The sequence below is a fragment of the Poecilia reticulata genome, chromosome 8, assembly GCF_904066995.2.
Source record: "Poecilia reticulata chromosome 8, P_reticulata-male-v2, whole genome shotgun sequence".
Classification (NCBI taxonomy): domain Eukaryota; kingdom Metazoa; phylum Chordata; class Actinopteri; order Cyprinodontiformes; family Poeciliidae; genus Poecilia; species Poecilia reticulata.
Genome location: NC_088837.1, coordinates 9,015,181 through 9,033,528, shown reverse-complemented (window position 1 = coordinate 9,033,528; position 18,348 = coordinate 9,015,181). Strand labels below are relative to the sequence as shown.

Here is an 18,348-nt window from a genome sequence, read left to right as displayed (position 1 = left end):
ACCTCTCGTTTTCTGAACCACCCATCCCCCTCTTTTTTTTTTCTTTTTTTTTCTCTCCATCATCTTGATTTTTAGTTTCTCTTCCCCCTGTGCTCCTCCCTCCCCTCCTAATTTTGACCATCTGTTTGTAGCGGGGGGCGGGTGTGCAGCAGTAGTGAGCGTTTCTCAGAACCCTTGTGGTTATTCTCTGTGCTCCGTGTGTATTTCTGTGTGCTCAGTCTGCCGCTGTTGTAAGAAGCTGCCTACCTTTTCAGTGAATGTGACTTCAGGCATAATGCCTTCACAGTTCTGGTAGACCACAATAGGAGAGAGCCATCCCCAAACAAGGGTTCACATTTCTGAACTGTGGAAATGGATTCGGACTTGTTTAAAAAACAAAACAAAAAAAACTTAAGTTTACGTCACATCCATCACATTTTCTATCCAATCAGTCATTATCATTCATTGTTAGTTGCTGATTTTTAGTAGCAATAATTGAATCTACTTCCACTTAGCTCGCTATCAGATTTTCTTTCCTTCCTACCTTCATTTGCTTGAACACCTGTGCTATTTCCGGGCGGTTTAGCAAGGAGAAGCAGGCGGTTTCACAGCACACTCGAAGAAAGCAGTATAGAAAGTACATTTTATTTTATTTTTTTTATTTTTAATCGACGTGAGATGTGGATGTTAATTATTTCCACCTCATCAGATATCTGTTGTTTGATTTCTGGTAGATGAAAAGGAGGCAGATCAGGAATGAGCCGCGTTTCTTCGCAGGTGGTAAAATGGCACTTCCTGTTTGTCTGTGATGTGGCAGGAAATTAGGTCACATGGTGGAACACTGACAGGGTTGGCTCACCTAACCCAGATCTCTTTCCTGGAAGCAGTGTGTTTTTCCTCTCTCTATTGCTTTTGTAGATGTGTTTTCTTGCAAGTGCACCAGTTAGATACATAATGTCAGTATTTGCATACGTTTAGCAGCATGTAGTTTTTTGTGTTTTTTTTGTTGTTTTTTTTTCCCCCAAATGCGCGATCGGCTGTTTTTTAGTTCACGCCAATATGTAGCCGCTGATGTTCTATCTGCACAGTGTGCTCTCTTTTTAAGCGTCTGTTTTGGTTTGGGGTGTTTTTACGTGTGTGTCTCTGCGCAGGGCATGCTCCCTGACCTCCATTAATTTCTCAGCAGTGGCTGAGACTGTGAGCGGTTTACCAGAACATTGTCAGCTAGCAGGTGCAACACACACACAGATACTAGTTTGTGGTTTTTGTCAGACAGCATGCTCAGTGTGTGTTTGGCTGCAGCTACAATACAATCCTGCTTAGCGTGTTTATAGGAGATGTTTGTTTTAGGCTTTTCCTTGTAAATTATGTAAAACAAATGCAGTTAAAGACATTTTAATATTGATAAGCACATAAATATTAAAGGATATTTATAATTTTTTTCTTATGAAGTTGTAATAAAGCAGTAGTTGTAGAAAATTATTAAAAGTTTTGCTTTAATGAGAACCCAGTAGATCAAGAAAAAAAAATTTATTGGGATTTTTTTTATTATTATTACTTCCCAATCAATTAAACCACAGCTAAACCAAAGCAGTTTGTGTCCATAGCCGGTGTGTTGCTATCTGCTCATGTTCATGCTTCCTGGTTTGTTTGCTCTAGAAAATGAGACTGTCTAGTTTCAGTGCTTTTTAAAGAAACTAAACCACTTCGATAGAATTTTAGTAGATTTCAATAAGGTTTTTTAACCTTATTTTTTTAGCAGTATCCTTAGCCATGTCTGGATAAGTAAAAATAATAGTTCAATCTTGTTTTTTTTTTTTGTTGTTTTTTTACTTTTGGCCAATTCTAATTTCTCTTTAAAGGCTCCAAATTACTCCAAATGGAGTTTGTCAACTCTACTGAGAATCCTAAGTTAAGAGTTAGCATTGCTAACTTCAAACATTGGTATCTTTTGTGTTTTTATTTTTTATGTGCCTAGCTCCCCTTAAGCTGCTTGGAGATCTCCAACTTTCTAAGTTGTATCAGGCTGGGAACCGGAATAATATTTTTGTAAAGCATCTTGCAGCTTTTCTGCTTATTTTGACATCACCTGTAAATACCTTACTGATGGCACCCAAGTCTTCCATTGCTAACCACTTTCTCACTGAAGAATGTTGTTGTTGGTGTGACCTGAAAGCACTTATTTATTCAGGGATAACTGATTGGAGAAAGATGTTTGAGGGATAAAACTGAAAATCAGAAAATTTTGGTTATTTACCTCTATCTCTGTGTATTTTTATGTCCCACTATTGTTATGATAAAGATTTTTTGTGAAATCAATCAATTTTTGAGTAAGCTTTTCCATTGTTTGTATTTTCAGAGAAATTTTCCATTTCCATGTTAAAAACACAAAACCAGACTTTTAAGAACCTGCAGCCTTCAGAATCATAGATTGATTTATTACCGCTACTGTAACTTTTTTTTTTTGGTAATCTCTTAGGGGGAAATGCATGTCCTGAACATGTACATAAATATGCATGCATTTGATTCTGCAGGTTGTGGGAATTCTGAGTTGAACACGTTTTCAGCTGACGTTGGCTTTTCAGCAGTTGATGATGTTTGCGCTTCTCACAGATTAGCCTGACTGCATTGTAAAATTGTTGACCTTGCTCCCACAGATTGCAGCTCTCACTGTATCTGGGGTGTTGTGGTTCCGTGTCAGCTCGCCTCTGTGCTTTACGGTCAGACGTCTGATTGACCTCAATTTAACCAGAATCCTGCCTCGGTCCAGCGAGTCAAAATGCTTGACACGGAAAAGGAATGTCAGAAAAATCTAAAGTGAAAAGTGCTGACATCTGACTGACTGCTTGGAAGTCTGAGCAGGCTGCGTTTAGTATGATTCAAGCCAAAGTTCGCCTTTGTGCTCAGGACTCTTTCATTGGGTGTTTTTGAACTTTTAGCCAAAAGTTCAAATTTGATTCATCCCTGTGTAACCATGTAGCCATGCATGTTATCAGTCATTGTTTTCTACCTTTGTACATCCAGCTGGATCTCTTGTCCTCACAATGACTGTTTATTCAGATTTGTGTTTATAATACATATTTTTTTAATTGGTGTGATGTTCTGAGTCATTTATTTCGTTTCATCAGCTGTTCATTATTAGATTTTTCAGCAGAGCTGACGTTTTCACAGGTTTTTCAGTCTTTCCTGTAAGTCACTGGATTAACATCACTGTGCTGCTTCTTTTTTATTTACCAGCTGTTTCCTGTTCGGTTCATAATGTGGTTTGAGACTTTATGCCTTGCAACCGAATGTCTGAAGAACGGCGTTTTCTTTGCTGCACTCTTTCTTCACGGCAGCGACCCACAAGCCGATGATTTAATGCATTGGTGTCATAGGTGTAGTTTGTATCTGTGGGTCATTTTCTCGCATGCTGTGCCTATCTGCATCTTGGAGGAAATGCTTTATAGATATTTTTTTAAGTGACCTTGATGAGCACTGATAATGCAATAAGCATTTATGGTAACTGTGTGTGCAGAGAGGTTTTGATTGTGATACTTTTTCCCGTTACATGATTATTCATGAGCATCTGATGTTTTTTTTTCTTTTTGCATGCACATTTGATAAAGTTGCTCTATAGAAGCCCAAGGGTTATACTCTTCCAAGTACAAAGGCTTTGGTGTGTTTCATTCAGAGAATAATTATGATTAATATCTTTATTCTGTATGCAGCACAGACATTCATCTCTTTCCTGGAAAATTGTATCATAGCAAACTGGATTAATAGTTTTCTATCAAATAACTTCCCAGTAACATAATAATCTGTTTATTCTTGCTTCTAGGAAGGTATGGGAATAACAATCATTATCAAAGTTTTCAAAAGTTGGAGTCCCTAAATCACTAAAATGTTCCCACTGTTTTAAGTCAGATTTTTTTTTAGATTAGGAAGGGTTGATTAACTGAAAATATTCTCCAGTTTTCAGTTTTCAAATGACTGTTTAAAAATAGGTCACCTAACAACTCAGTTGTTTTTGGCCTCACAGTAACTTTTAGGATTTTTCTGGTTGAGACAAGACGTAATGGCTGCATCATGCTCTAAACACCGCCATCTTGTTTGGATGTTTGTAGTGTTTTTTTATGATCTTAAATGCATTTATTTTTACTAAATGCTGGAATTCATTGAACAATTTTTTTTGTTCCACCAAAACAAAAATGTATTATTTTTTTGTTTGTCCTTTTTCACAAAAAATATGCCTATCTTTTTAAAAACATAATTCAATTAAAAAATGCTTTATTTGTCCCAAAGTAAATTAAATGTATCTCGTATCATCTGAGCGCCTTGTGGATGACCAGAATGTTACTACTAATCCTCCTTGGTTGCTTTTGCTACACCTCTTTTAGTCTTTGTTTGGCCCTGCGGTCAGAAAGCTGTGTGCACAAACTCTTTTCTGTCCAGAATATTTCTCCAGACATTTTGGGGATCCTCGAGATGTGATGGGAACCTTTCTGTTCTTTTTGTTTAAAGGGGATTTTCAAGGATTTTCCATGTTTTCTCTGGATAAAGGTGGTCCCAGCTGTCCCAAATCATTAGAAATGGTTGTGTAACCATTTTGCAGATGTTAGATTTGTTGGAATAATGTGTTCTGAACATTTAGGGAGGAAGCAGAAAAAAACTTTGAGGTATTTTATGAATTTCCTGTTTTCTCATCTTTTCCCCCTTTGTCCCTCTGCTGCTGTTTCCCTCCAGCATGCCGCCGCAGGAGGCGTGCGCCGCTTCGTCAAACCCCCAGAGACTCTGGAGCGGTCCCTGGAAATGTCTCGCCACCGGGGCCGCAAAAGAACCCAGAAAAGACCGAATTACAAAAACCTGGGGGAGGAGGATGACGACAGAGCGGGGGGAGGCGGCAGCAGTTGTGCAGGAGAGGTGGAGGAGGGCTGGGATGACGACGGCAGCAGAGGAGGAGAGAGGGAGAAGGGAAAAGGTACAGAGGGATTAGGAGGAGGAAGTGGGAGCTCTAAGGGAAGCAGAGCGAGTGGGGAGATGGCGGAAGGTGAGTTTGTGTCTCATTGGACACAGAAGTACAGGACTGTGTTTGTGTGTATTTTCTCCCATCAATCAGACTTCCTGTTCCCTATGAGTCCTCCAAACAGAAAAGAGACAAGCTAAAAGGACAACAAGGCTGCATTTTAGTCAACCTTTTTAATTTCTCTCTGCTTTGGTTTTCCTTTGGGTGATGATGAAAGCATTTCCAAACCTTGTTTTTTTTTTCTAAACCGTTTAACCTCTTCTTCATCTGTGACCTCATTGGATAAAAACAAATTAAGAAACATGAAAACAGAAAATTGAGGATTATGGTGCAGGCTTTGCTCTTTCCACTGTTTGGGTTATATATTTTTTATTTGTCCATAAATAACTCCATTAAACACAATGTCCATTAAAGCAAAACTGTCCATTCCTGCGATGATACACCATCCATCCTGTGCTCCTCACCTCTGCCTGTCTCCCACTGCTTCTCTTACTGTGTTTGTGTGTTTTTATGTACAGCTTCCGCATCGTTTGTGACCATTTCAATCATCTGAAATAATTTTTTTTTTTATGTTGTGATGGAATAGTCCCTTTTCACAAGAGAGTCTCTTTAGACCCAGAGGAAAAAAAATATTTCACTGTGTGGATTTTTTGCAAATGTAATGTGGTGGGCAGATTAGCAAGAAGTAGTTTCTAAATAAGATGTGAACTAAATGGGTAGGAAAAAACGACGCCTACACTACTTAGCAGGTTGGTAAACCATGCAGTAAAATTAGAAACTTAAATGGCACATGGACTGTCTTAAGATATTTATCCTATTTTTAAATGCAAAGTATTTTTTTACCCATCTTCCTACATGTGCAACATTTCTTTGCTGTTTGGGTGTATTTCATTTAACCTAATTAAACTGGAACATGTTCTAGACTTGCATATGGCCCAGAGATGCAAGTTATCAGTTAATGAGTTAAAGTTGACTGATCTTCTCGCTCCACTAATGGCAGTTTTCTTAAAAACCTGATCATTTTTGCTTTTTTCGAGGGCTGACCAAAAGACAATTTTTTGTCAGCTGTATTAAATACAAAATTATGGTTATCTTGCATTAACTTAGACATATTTATACAATAATACAAAACAGGAACCTCTGAGATTACTGAATAGAAAAATTAAAGATGCTCAAGGATGTGCAAGGGTGCAATTTTAAATCGTGTTATCTGATGATTGGGGACTAAATATGGAGAGGCAGAAAACAAAGCAAAAAACAGAAGAGGGAGAAGGATAAAGACATAGGGATTAAAAAAGCTTTTCAAAATGTTTGAAAGACAGCAGGTAGGTTTTGTATGCAGAGGAGGCTTGTAAATATTCAGGTTAGTCTAAATTGCTAGCAAAATAACATGTTGTTATTTTGCAATTGTATGCTGCATTTATAATAGATTATAGCAAGAAAAATGAATAAACTCGTTTGTAGTTGTTTCGACTGTACTCATTTAACTTGATGGGTGAATCAGAAAAAGTTATAGAACTTGGCAGTGATAAACCAGAGTTTAAACGTCTTCACGCATTACAACGCTACAGCGCTGTTGGGACATGTCAGATAAGTCTGATCAAATGTAGCATCCAGCCATTATTTAAAATGTTTTTTGGAGTTTTTTACGTGGATTGACTGCTGTATTTTTTAAAACCTACTTAACACAAAGTTCATATCATCCAGCTGTGAGGATGGAGAGAAGAAAGAGAATGAGGACAGGCAGGGGAAGGCAACAGGTTGGTGTCCTATTAGGTAAAAGCTCAGGAAAAGCTACTTAATCCCAAGTGATTAGCTTTAAAATATTTATTCTTAGAATTTCCATTAGAAATATTTATCTACTTAAAGCTATTAAATAAACACATGTCAGACCATAAAACTTAGTAGAAAATATAGGTTTGACCCATTTATTAATCTTTATTGAAAACAGTGTTGCACCATTTCATCTGATGGCTTTCTTGACAAATGGCCAAGTGCAAAGGGACATGTATCAGTTTAGTGTCAACATTTTTCCATAGAGTCCAGGCTATTGTTAAGATATAGATTCACATTTTCACAACAGAAAATGTATCGTGCGCTGGTTGCTTCTAGGTTGCAACTTATCGTATTTTCTGCATTATAAGGCGCACCTAAAAACCTGCAGTTTCCTCAAAACCCGACAGTGCGCTTTATAATCCGGTGCACCTTATATACGGACCAATATTGAGCCACAACAGGTCTAGCAACTACGGTAAGCAGCTGCCGACTTCATTTTCGCCCGTAGAAGAAGAAGCATGCGGTGCATGCTGGGATAGTTGTCAGAACGCTGGTTTGTTAATAAAGTTTGACTGACCTATCTACCTACCGACCTGATAATCAGGTCTTCTGCAGGTCATTTAGCGCCACGTTCTCTCCGAACGGAGAAGGGTGACCATCGTCTGGCCACGCCCCAGCCCAGTCGCGGAAGGCTCTCCTCGCCAACCGGAGGCGGACTGTTTTTTTTTTTGTTTTTTTTTTAACATTCTTTATGTCAATAAAGTGGCTTTAGATATTCATCCGGGGTACTTCGACTATGGTTACCAAGGGACCAGCCCCTATAAATTTAAAGCCTGGGGAGTCGGGGGAAGAGAGAGACTGCAGCGACAGCGTGTCGGTTGATCTGTGTTACCCAGAAAGCAGTTGGGCACAATATCGCAACACCAACACCGTGAGTGAAACAATGACTGGGGCAGACTACTATATAAGGTACTAGGGGACCACTTTATTATTACACATCCACATTTATAGAGCACGGAACAAATCACGTCCTGTATCGGTTCAATACGGGACGGGTGGAAACCCTAACTGTAGCATCTATTCCAGGGGTGTCCAAAGTCGGTCCTCGAGGGCCGGCATTCTGCATGTTTTAGTTCTCTCCCTGGTTTTACACACCTGCATCAAATGATGGCTCATTAGAAGTTCTAAGGAGAACACTGACTTGATCAGGAGGTTGTTGCAACCACTAGAGAGAGAACTAAAACATGCAGGATGCCGGCCCTCGAGGACCGACCCTGGACACCCCTGGTCTATTCTATGCGCCTTATAATCCGGTGTGCCTTATAGTGCAGAAAATACGGTATATTATTACACAATTTAGCCGTTTTGTTTTTTAATAATGGACCTGGGAAAATACATAATTGCCCACCTGACTACTGGCATCATGTCTTTCTCATGTTAAAAATTTTGTGCGTTATCTTCACCCCATTTTCACCTTAATGAGCTTGTTGAGTTTTTTCATCCCACACCAGTCTCCGTTTGGACCGTTTTTCTTTCCCGTTCTGGGATGGCCCCGGCATCTTTATTTCTGTACGAACTACTTTTGCTTAACGATACCCAGCGGTGCCCTCGTCTGGATGGAAAGTTCCATGTTGATCTTATCAGATCACACTTTTCCACATTTGCTACGTCCCCAACTTGCCCCCTGAAAATAGTTATTTTGGGTTTTTTGTCAATAATGTCTTTCTTTTTGCTGCGCTTGCATAAGGCCTTATTTGTGGAGTCACAAGTTAGTTGTTCTGTGAATAGCTTCTTTCACGAGAGCTGTGGATATCTGCAGCTTCCCCAGATTTATCTTCAGTGCTTCTCTGAGCAATGTCCTTATGTTACTCAGAAACGTCCAAAGATGTGCAGTTATGGAGGGTTTTTTTCCTAACCTTCACTGCAATAAACATGTCCTCAGCTTTCTCCCTGACCTGTTTGCTGTGTTCTTTGGTGTTCATGATGCTGTTTGTTCATAGATATTCTCAAACAAATCTGAGGTCTTCACAGTATAGCTGGATTTATTATTAAAGCAGAAGTGATTTACTTATTTGGGGAACTCTTGTAGCATTACGTTAAACTGGGTTTAATTAGGAAACGGGGTAAATGCAAATGTATCCCATTTTTCAGGTTTTTATTTGCAAACTATTAGGTAAACCTGTATTTTTCCTACTACTTGATAGCTATACAGTGCCTTGTGTTGGTGTATCACAAAATTCCAATAAAATACACTGAAGTTTGGTTGAAATGTTGAAAAAGGTTGAGTTAAAATGTTAATTTTTTTGATCTATGCTGATAGAAGTTTGTGGGGAGTGCACCTTAAACTATAAAGAGTGTGCATGTGTGTCTGTGTTTGTCTGCACACAGAAATTGAGATGGTGGTGATGGAAAAATGTAGAGCATCAGAACTGACTGAACAGAACATCACTGATGAAGAGAAGACCGCCGCTGCCACTCGAACACACACAGAAAGAAGCAGGTGCAGGTTCACACACTCCTTCCCATCTGTTGCCTCCTTCCCACGGCAACAGATGAATTTCGGTGGGGTGACATCTTGTCACCTTCTCGCCCTCGCAGGCCGTTCCTGGACATGGTGTACAGCGCCCTGGAGTGCACCAACGATGACTACCACGCTCTGTTTGTGCTCTGTCTGCTTTATGCCATCTCACACAGTAAAGGTTTGTTAATTTGCAGCCGTCGATGTTACCGTCACACAGTCCAGTCCTCTCCAAATATCCTATATATAGTCCTTGAATGCGGATTGTTTGATGTTTCCACGTAATGAATCTCGTGAACAAATTGTGTCCCCGACTGTGGCGGATGAACGCTTGGAAATGTTTTGTTTGTTTTTCTCACATAAATGACGTTGACGGCTTCCTTTACCAGTTTCATGCCCCATTGCTTTTTAACAACTATACAATGTTGTAATGAGTTATAGTTTATTACCTTTGGTGTATTTATCAGCTCGGTTCCTGATGGCCTGCATTCTTCTTCATGGCGCAATGAGTCATCCCCTGATTATTGAAGTCTGGTCTAGAGCTCGACATGACTACATGAAATAATATTTCGACTTTTTTTTCTCTAATTCCAAGTACCTGGCAAATGAGTAATTTACTTTATCATTAAAAAATGTATTGTTTTAAATTGTAATATTCTTCCTATTAAAGTTATAATTACATAGCTGTCAGTGAAAACAAATTATAAACCAATAAATCTGAATCACCAAATTATTGTTAAAATTACTACACATTTAAAATGGCATCTCACTGATGAACTTTTTGACATCCCTTAAGAACCAGAAGGACAGTCATTTAATAAAATGTATTTTTGATAAATCAGCTTATCCTGCTTGAGTGCGGTGACTTAAAAATTTCCAATTTTGTTAAAGGTGTGAACCGTGATCTTCTGGAGCGTCTGCAGTTGCCGGTTCCCGACCAGGAGAGAGGTTCTTACAGCGTGGTGCTTGTGGAAAGACTGATCAGAATAATGAACCAGGCGGCGTTGCAAGGTAACAAAACATTCAGCTTTAAATGCTGATCACCAGACCAAACAGTAGGGCGTGGAGTTACCAAGAATCGATATGTTTCAAGAAGATTCACTTTGAAAATACAAGTACTAGCAATCTGTTGCCTAGAAACCACCAGTACACGACATGAACGAGCATCCAGTCTGTTCGTTGTGAATTAGAGATGAGTTCACCATTCATGTAAATTGTTTCTTAATTGGGCACTTAATGTGATAAACTCCATTCCCATATTTTATTTTATTTTTTTCCCAGATGGGAAAGTTCGCCTCGCAACACTTGAGCTGAGCTGCCTTCTGTTGAAGCAGTCGGTTTTGTCGGGAAGCCGCTGTATAATCAAAGATGTCCATCTAGCCTGCCTCGAGGTAACGCACATACTCTGCATGCACATAATAGCTTCTGAGAGATGCGTTTGTGTAAAAAAAAAAAAAAAGTGTCATGTTTCTTTATCTCTCCTGACAACGAATTCCAGATAACAGGAGCCAGAGCTTTCCTTGTCATGCTGCTTCGCTAGAATCCGGGTTTCTAGTGAAGTGCTCACTTCTTGTTATGATTCATTATGAGGCTCTCCTTAGAATGTGAAGAGACTTCCCTCCTCTGTCCAAGAGTCCAATAATTCATAATTCATTTTGTTTACAATCTGTGGTTTCTGTTCCTGTCTCATCTAATTTATATTGCTGAATTCCAGGATATGCCAAACAACAAAGATTTCTAAATATTTCAAAGGAAATTCCACCGATATTTAAAGCAATAATTGATCAGGTCTCCTCTTGGAGTGTAGCGACTTTTAGAGCTGTTTTTATTTTTGTATTAATTAATATAAAGTACCAGAAAACGGATCGTATATAAATCATAATAGTGAAGCAGTTATTTTCAACTGTACAGTCAGTCTGGACTTCTTACTGGCAACAACTCTCAGGTGTTGTTTTATCGAAGGTAGAGGCCATTACCGGCAATGTATAGATTCTCTGATTGTTAATGATCATTTGTCAGTCATTAAGTCGTACAAATAAATATCATTAGATTGACCAGTTAATATTTAAACCTGATTTATAATTGGAATCTAACCAGCTTTAAGTAGATTGTATCTGGTTTCTATTTGTTTTTTCTTTTGTAAACTTCCCTTTGTAGGTAACTGTTGTTCCTATAAATAAGCTGCAGTGACTCACCATAGTTGATTAACCAGATTGTTGCTCGTAAGCCAGCGTTTCTCAGGAACTGCATCGGAAACACACAATATTCCCACTGAAGCTTCACTTGCCAGTTCTACGGACAGCGCATCTAGGTTTCTATCGCATGTGTTGATTTCCCTAAGACTGTGTCATGTTACACTGTTTGGAATCGCAGGGAAACCCTAATATGCTAGGGAACATTCTCTGTGAACGTCGAGTGGTGTTCCAAAAAGAAATAAAAAAAACTAACAGAGTAAAAACAGAGTATTGTGTTTGTGTTTGCAGGGTGCCAGAGAAGAAAGTCTGCATTTACTGCGGACCTTTTACAAGGTAATTACACAAACTACAAATCTCAACAGCACACTTTTGAACCGTGGGAATACACATGATGTTTTATTATACGCCTTTCTAATCTTATGCCTTCACATGTGTTTATAGTGCATTCAATTAAAGACTTGTATCATCTTTATATGCTTTCCACTCTTTCATTCTTGATTTTGTGTTACACAATGTGACTTCAGGTCGCCAAAACAATAAGCATTTAGTATTTGGCCACCAGCATTTCAGAGAAATTGATTTTGGAAGAAAAAGGAACAACAACATTTCTTGTGTTGCGTCCAGATTAATCCGAGAACAGCCTCATAACAGTTTCCATATGATTAGTCGGTTGGTTATAATTGAAAGTAACCCCATCCTAAGAAAAAAAGCTTTGTCTTCGCCTGCAGATTAGAGTTAGTGTTGGCATTTTTGTTGTTTATAGTTAAATGTAAAGTTTCATCTTTACTTTCACTTTTGATTTGATTCAGTCTGGATATTGTTCTGCAATCAGTCAGATGAGTTGCTTTTCTTTTTAAAATGAAAGTTTTCTTTTGGTTTGTTTCTCTTTAAAAAAAAAAAAAAGAAGAAAAACATACTAATTGCGGTAAGCCTGAGTTTTTAATCATCAGGTCTTTGCACCAATTTCTGTTAAATGTTACTAAAGCCCAGAGAACCTAATCTGATGTAATCTGGGATATTTTTGGAGAACAATGGCTTTCATTGTTGCATGCTATCATCATTGCTCATCTTTGTGCAATATTCCAGTCATAAATGCTTCAATTATGACACTATCGCTGTCTGCAGATCTGCTTGGCCTTGACTGACTTTGATTTGTCTATTCACAATTAAGTTACTGATTTAAAGAGTATATATCATATTTTGTCAATTTTCAGTGCCAGAAATCTTTAAAATATTGCAAGAATGAGATGTAAATAAATAACTTTTGGCCTTTTTATAGTTTTTCAAAGCCGATATAAAAATAAAAAAAAATGCATGGCTATTAAAGCAGAAAGGAATGAACGTAAAACGGGAGAATGTCGCTTTACCACCTGGAGACTTCATACCAATCACAGAACAAATCATCTTCTAGACAAAAACGCCATTCTGATAGTAATATGTGAAATGGGGGTGTGTCAGCTGATAAGTCATTGAAAGAATAAATGGAGCACTTTTCCTACGAAGATTATTCATGCAAGAAACGTGACAAGTTCTGTGAAAATGTTCCAATTCAGAGAGCGAGAAGGAAACAAGCCAAGCTTATGAGAAGAGGACAAAAGAGAGTTGTTGTTACAGCTACTACAGATTGTAAACAACTAGAGGCCTGAGGCTGCTGCAGTTGTTGTTGATGGAGAGCATGAAGCTTATTAGGGGGAAACAAAATTACTTTTTCTTTTGAGATGTATCTTTTTAGGTAGTGGTAGTCATTACATCTATTCTTGTCGACAGATTCCACTAAACCAATGATTGCTGTCCCACCATGCTCGTTATGTGAAGTTTTAGCTGCAGCTTATTTTCCCATTGTATTTTTACCAAATGAATGAGGGACTGTATGGCTGCAGTCTGATTCTATCTGTATCTTAACTTTCATTTCATCCACCATATGTGTAGTTTTGGTTTAGGGACTTTTTAGGGCCAAACTCGATGCTGTTGTGGGGATTTGTAGAATTATAGTGATGTAATGTGTGATGTTAGATAGCCACCATATGCTTTTAAATTCCTGAGTAGGGTTCTGGTTTGTTTGATATCCGAGCTTCTGAACTAGACAACTTTTCTCCTGCCCTCCTTTTGGGTAAATAACCATAAAAGTCTTCACTGTATGATATCAGTTTGGACCTGGAGACTAGGCTACCAGTTGTTTTGTCTTAGATGGACATTGTGTCATGCACCCATATCACATTTATGCAGTCTAATCATCATGTCATCATTCTTCAACAAACTTTAAGCTGTTTTTCTTGGTGATCATGTGATCAGTTTTTTTTTCTTTCACACTTTTCTATATTTCAGTTTTCAGTTCAGTTTTCAATATATCGACATTGTGAATGTTATCGTTTTTACCTTATTCTTTCAAGAAGGGGAATGAAGGTGTCTAATGTTCAGCAATTGGTTGAAAACAATCTGCATGAAGTACTTCCTTGTTTCTGTGTAATATTTGAAAGGTGTAAATTTAATTTGGAAAACACTTTGACATTATCCGTCCATTGTCTGTACCTACTTAATCCTTTCAGGGTTCTCAATAGGAGGTGGAATAAATCGCTGCTGGTGTAACATGGTGATTAAATGAACAAATACTTCTCAGTGTACATATAAACAAGTAACTTGGTGTTCCTTGGCTGCCCGGAGGTGCTTGTTGAAACAATTTGTCTTCTGTCAATAATGTTCAAGTTTAGATGAGTTATTTTAAAGTTGTTTTAAAGCTGTCATGGTTAATTGAATTGATGAAACGTATAGATTAGCGTCATGTTCTGTTAGAGGAGGAGGCTTTTTTTTTTTTTTTAGTTTTGGTTTGACATTCTCTAGGTCTGAACTTGTAGTTACCGTTACGATACAAAAATCTCACCTTGTTGTGCTATTGACTAATTTCACAGCAGATAAGGACCAGCAGAAAGTGGTCTGTATGAGGTGTTTACTTCCATGATGTGCTTTTAGACTGCATGCATTTTCCATTTAATTTTCTGTTGCTACAGAAAATTGACCAGGTTTGTTAGTTAAACTCTATGTCGCCAAATGTTTTCTTGTCTGTCCAAAACCATAGTGCAGTCCAGCTTCCAAAGTTTTGAGTTGCATAAAAAAGGTGGAAATGGCTAATTGTGTTGAAGTTGTTCGTTCCATCTCAATTTGTGACCAAGTGGTAAAAATAAGGACAAAAGTGAAAATCAATTATGGGCAGAATCTCATTTTAACAACTGCAGATCATTCCTCATTCCAACGTATGGAAGAAGTATGGCGTCTCAGTGTTTTCTTTCAGGTCCTTCAAAACAGATTTTTCATGGGAAACCATCAATAAACATTTGCTTTCATCTCTAGATAGTCTAATTGGTGTTTTTTATACATTACATTTGATAAAATGTTATTTAAAAAGGCATTTTTTCAAATTATTAATTTAAAAATGTACGAGACAAACGCATTATGTAATTCAAACACAAAGTACTGTATAGCTGTCAGTTCAAGATGTATAGTCATAAGTACAAAAACACTTATCTTCAGTGGATGAAGATCTGACGCTACATAAATATGGCTGCATGCTTAGCATTTTAGCATATTGATGGCTTAATATAATTTATAAATGTCTTATGACTTGTGTTTTAACATAGTTTCTGAAGCAGCTTCCATGTTTGTTTTTTGTCACAGGGTGAAGAAATCTTTCTGGACATGTTTGAAGATGAATACAGAAGCATGACGGTAGGTTAACCTTCGTAGTTCCGCTAATAATGCGTTCGAAAAAGCATAATGGAAATTAAACTTGAGTTTGGAGGCGTTTATGTTTCTTGTCCCTCATCGTGGTGTATTTGTCGCAGAGTAAACCTCTGAATGTGGAGTACCTAATGATGGATGCCTCCATACTGCTGCCGCCCACCGGCACCCCTCTGACGGGTATCGACTTCGTAAAGAGACTACCTTGTGGAGACGTGGAGAAGACCCGCAAGGTTCGTCAACACAGATGTGTCCGCATACAGGAGCTCAGGGCACTGATTGTTACATTCCCGGGAAAGCAAATCTTAGATTTTTCTCATAAAAAGCTTCTTGTTTTCAGTCTGTTTATAATGTCAGTGTGTTAACGTCCTTTCGCGTTCTGAAATTTTGTTTTTCAAACACCGGCTGCGATTGCTCCTTCAATACATTCATCTTAGGTTTTGTCTGGCCCCTCTTTGTTTCTCTTTCAGGCTATTCGAGTGTTCTTCATGTTGCGGTCATTGTCACTTCAGCTTCAGGGAGAACCAGAAACTCAGCTCCCTTTGACCAGACCCGAAGACCTAATCAAGACAGATGATGTCTTAGACCTCAGTAAGAGTCTCACACTCAGGCTTAGCTTTAGGAATTATGTCATTAATAAGTTGAAAGTAAGTGAAATCTGACCTCAGAGTCACTCTAGCAAAAATAAATTGGTTTTCCTGTCAAGATTGGACTTTTTTAGCGTTTCCTGCACTCCACAGTTAAAACGCTCCGATCTGACAAACCTCTCGCTGATTTTCTCTGCTAAGGAAAAGCGGCCATTCTAAAACAGAGCGCAGAGTTTACGGATGCAGCGTGCAAAGTTTAACAACCACAGTGATGCAGAGCTGAGCACACACACACCCTCAGCACTGCAGCTTCCCACACACTGATAACCTGAGCAGTTTTCTTTCACCGTTCACAGGTGTGTTTTGGAAACTCGTGGTTAGCTATACAGGTGCACAGTAATGTGAACCAGTCCTGGTACTCTGTTGGTTCACAAACTTATATAACATTCTTACATTTTGGCATTTGCATTTTTTTGTTTTGTTAATGTTGAACATAATTGAACGATAACCTTAGATTATAAAAAAAATTATATCTGTCTTTACTGCAAAGCTGGTGGTTTTCTAGTGATCATTTACTAGAGAAACAATTTTCAGGGTCGAAGCTCATCTTTAGCTTCATTTTGATGTTCTAACCTAATTTTATGGCTTATAAAAACACACATTAGCTATTTAGATTTCTCTTCCTTTATATATGTTATGTTATTAAAGTTAAAGTAACAATTCCTCAGGTTTATCAGTGTAATAAAGCAAAACCATTATGGACATTTGCAAAGACGATGCTAAACTTACATCTTCTTTTTATGTTTTTATTGATGTGTTAAAATGACTGCTCTGAGGACGCTGCTGCATACTGTGAAGGAGAAGTTACCTCCGTCATCAGTTTCTTAAGCTCAGAGTCTCAATCTGACCGTAATGCCAAAAGTATTTATATCACCTTGACATTTCCGTGGTTTTTATGTTTAAACAAACTTTATTTTATGTTTTTGGGGGTGGAAGGATTTCATTAAACGGACCAACACAAAGTAAAACATTTTGAAGTTGAAAATGAACTTTTCCTGTTGTTTCCAAAACATCAAAACACATTGCTGTACATTTGTATTCAACCTTTTATGTCGACACTTTGCAGCTCTTCTATAGCTGCCATGGCCCTCTTGCCTGCCTTTTTTATTAGTACCTTCTACCTAAGAATGACTGGCTTTGCAGTTCTGCCTTCTCTTTGATATATATATATATATATTGAACACTGTTTTTAAAATGGTTAAACGTTGATAGCTTTGTTTCCTGTGGATGCTCTTACCAGGTGTTGCTTTGCAAGAGTTTTCAACAACATTAGGATTGTTCCGTCCCTTTGACTTATATCTACTTGCACATGTCCATAGATTTGATGAAAATTATAACGAGCATACAGATTTCTGCTTTGAGGATCCGTTTTGAAGATGCGTGGCTTTTGTAGATCTCATGGGTTTTCTTTGGTATTGGTGACTGTGCAATCTGTGTCGTATGTAGGTAGCGGTGGCCTTTAAATGTTATGTTATCTGTGGTGAGTCAACTAGAAAAACATGTCTGGTTGCAGATCGTGGTGTCAACCTGTTGTCTGATAGTTGTAGCAAACCAGTGACACAGCAGAGCGTTGTCTGTCGCCACCATCTGCTTTATCTTTGTCCGTTGGCAGTTAGACTAACTTTTGGTTTTACATTTCTATGACTGGACATGATTAAAAGATACCGTCTTAGGACTTTCCTTATTTCCTTTCTGGAAAGGGAAATAAGATAAAAAGAAAGACTTTTGACAGAGATAAACGTAGACCAAATATCTCACTTCTGTTTTACTTTCATCTCTAACTCAGTGGCTGAAACTCTTGTGTTCTGATTTTTCCAAATGCCAGTCGAAAGAGGCTGTGGCAGATCTGGGTTTTGACAAACCTGTGAGGTGTCATGTGGTTTGACTTCCTGGAATTGATGTCACTGAAAAGATGATCTTCAACCAAACGTGTAGTAATAATGACTCCCTGAGTTGCAAACAGTTGATTTAAAAAAAAAAAAAAAATGCTTTCCTTGTTTGACTGTATTTGTAAGCTAGGTGATTATCTAAGAACACATTCTTAGTAATTGCAGGCGGAGGGGGAGGGTTTTTTCCTGGCGAGTGGGAAGAGTAACCTCTTCAATCTCCCGCCCACAAATGTTTTTCTGACCATTAGGTTGCTACCACCTACATTCCACCTCCTCTTCTAATAACATTTGAATCATGGAGCATTTCTTTGTCTCGACAAGTTTGGGGAGTTTTGGAGATGAAAGGTGCTGTTTCGTTTTGGATATTACCAAATTTCAAAAGGTTCAAAATTAGCTCAGACAACTTTATTGTAACTCTCTCAAACATGAACAATCTGCTTAAAAGATAAGTGGAGATTATTTATTTCAGATTAATATAAAGTTTGAAGACTGTAACCCTTCTATAAAGAATCACTTACGACGTTTAAAGGGGGGGTATGAGGTACATTTGGTATTTTTGAGATTTGTATTATCTTATGATGTTGTTCCCTCATCAAAATAATACCTG

At 38.1% G+C, this 18,348-nt stretch overlaps 1 protein-coding gene across 7 annotated transcripts in view; it reads left to right on the top strand.

The window, feature by feature from the left end:
* The window catches only part of clec16a (C-type lectin domain containing 16A), a 38,983-nt gene that overhangs the window by 10,792 nt on the left and 9,843 nt on the right, over positions 1-18,348 (top strand). For 6 of the 7 annotated variants that reach the window (XM_081609825.1, XM_081609824.1, XM_081609827.1 and 3 more), the window contains 9 exons: positions 4,705-5,008; positions 9,149-9,260; positions 9,359-9,459; positions 10,170-10,289; positions 10,560-10,669; positions 11,762-11,806; positions 15,143-15,193; positions 15,310-15,438; positions 15,676-15,796. In XM_081609825.1, the coding sequence (XP_081465951.1) occupies positions 4,705-5,008; positions 9,149-9,260; positions 9,359-9,459; positions 10,170-10,289; positions 10,560-10,669; positions 11,762-11,806; positions 15,143-15,193; positions 15,310-15,438; positions 15,676-15,796 (1,093 nt within the window). The remainder of the gene's footprint in view (positions 1-4,704; positions 5,009-9,148; positions 9,261-9,358; positions 9,460-10,169; positions 10,290-10,559; positions 10,670-11,761; positions 11,807-15,142; positions 15,194-15,309; positions 15,439-15,675; positions 15,797-18,348) is intronic. The other variant, XM_008415746.3, reaches the window with a different exon arrangement.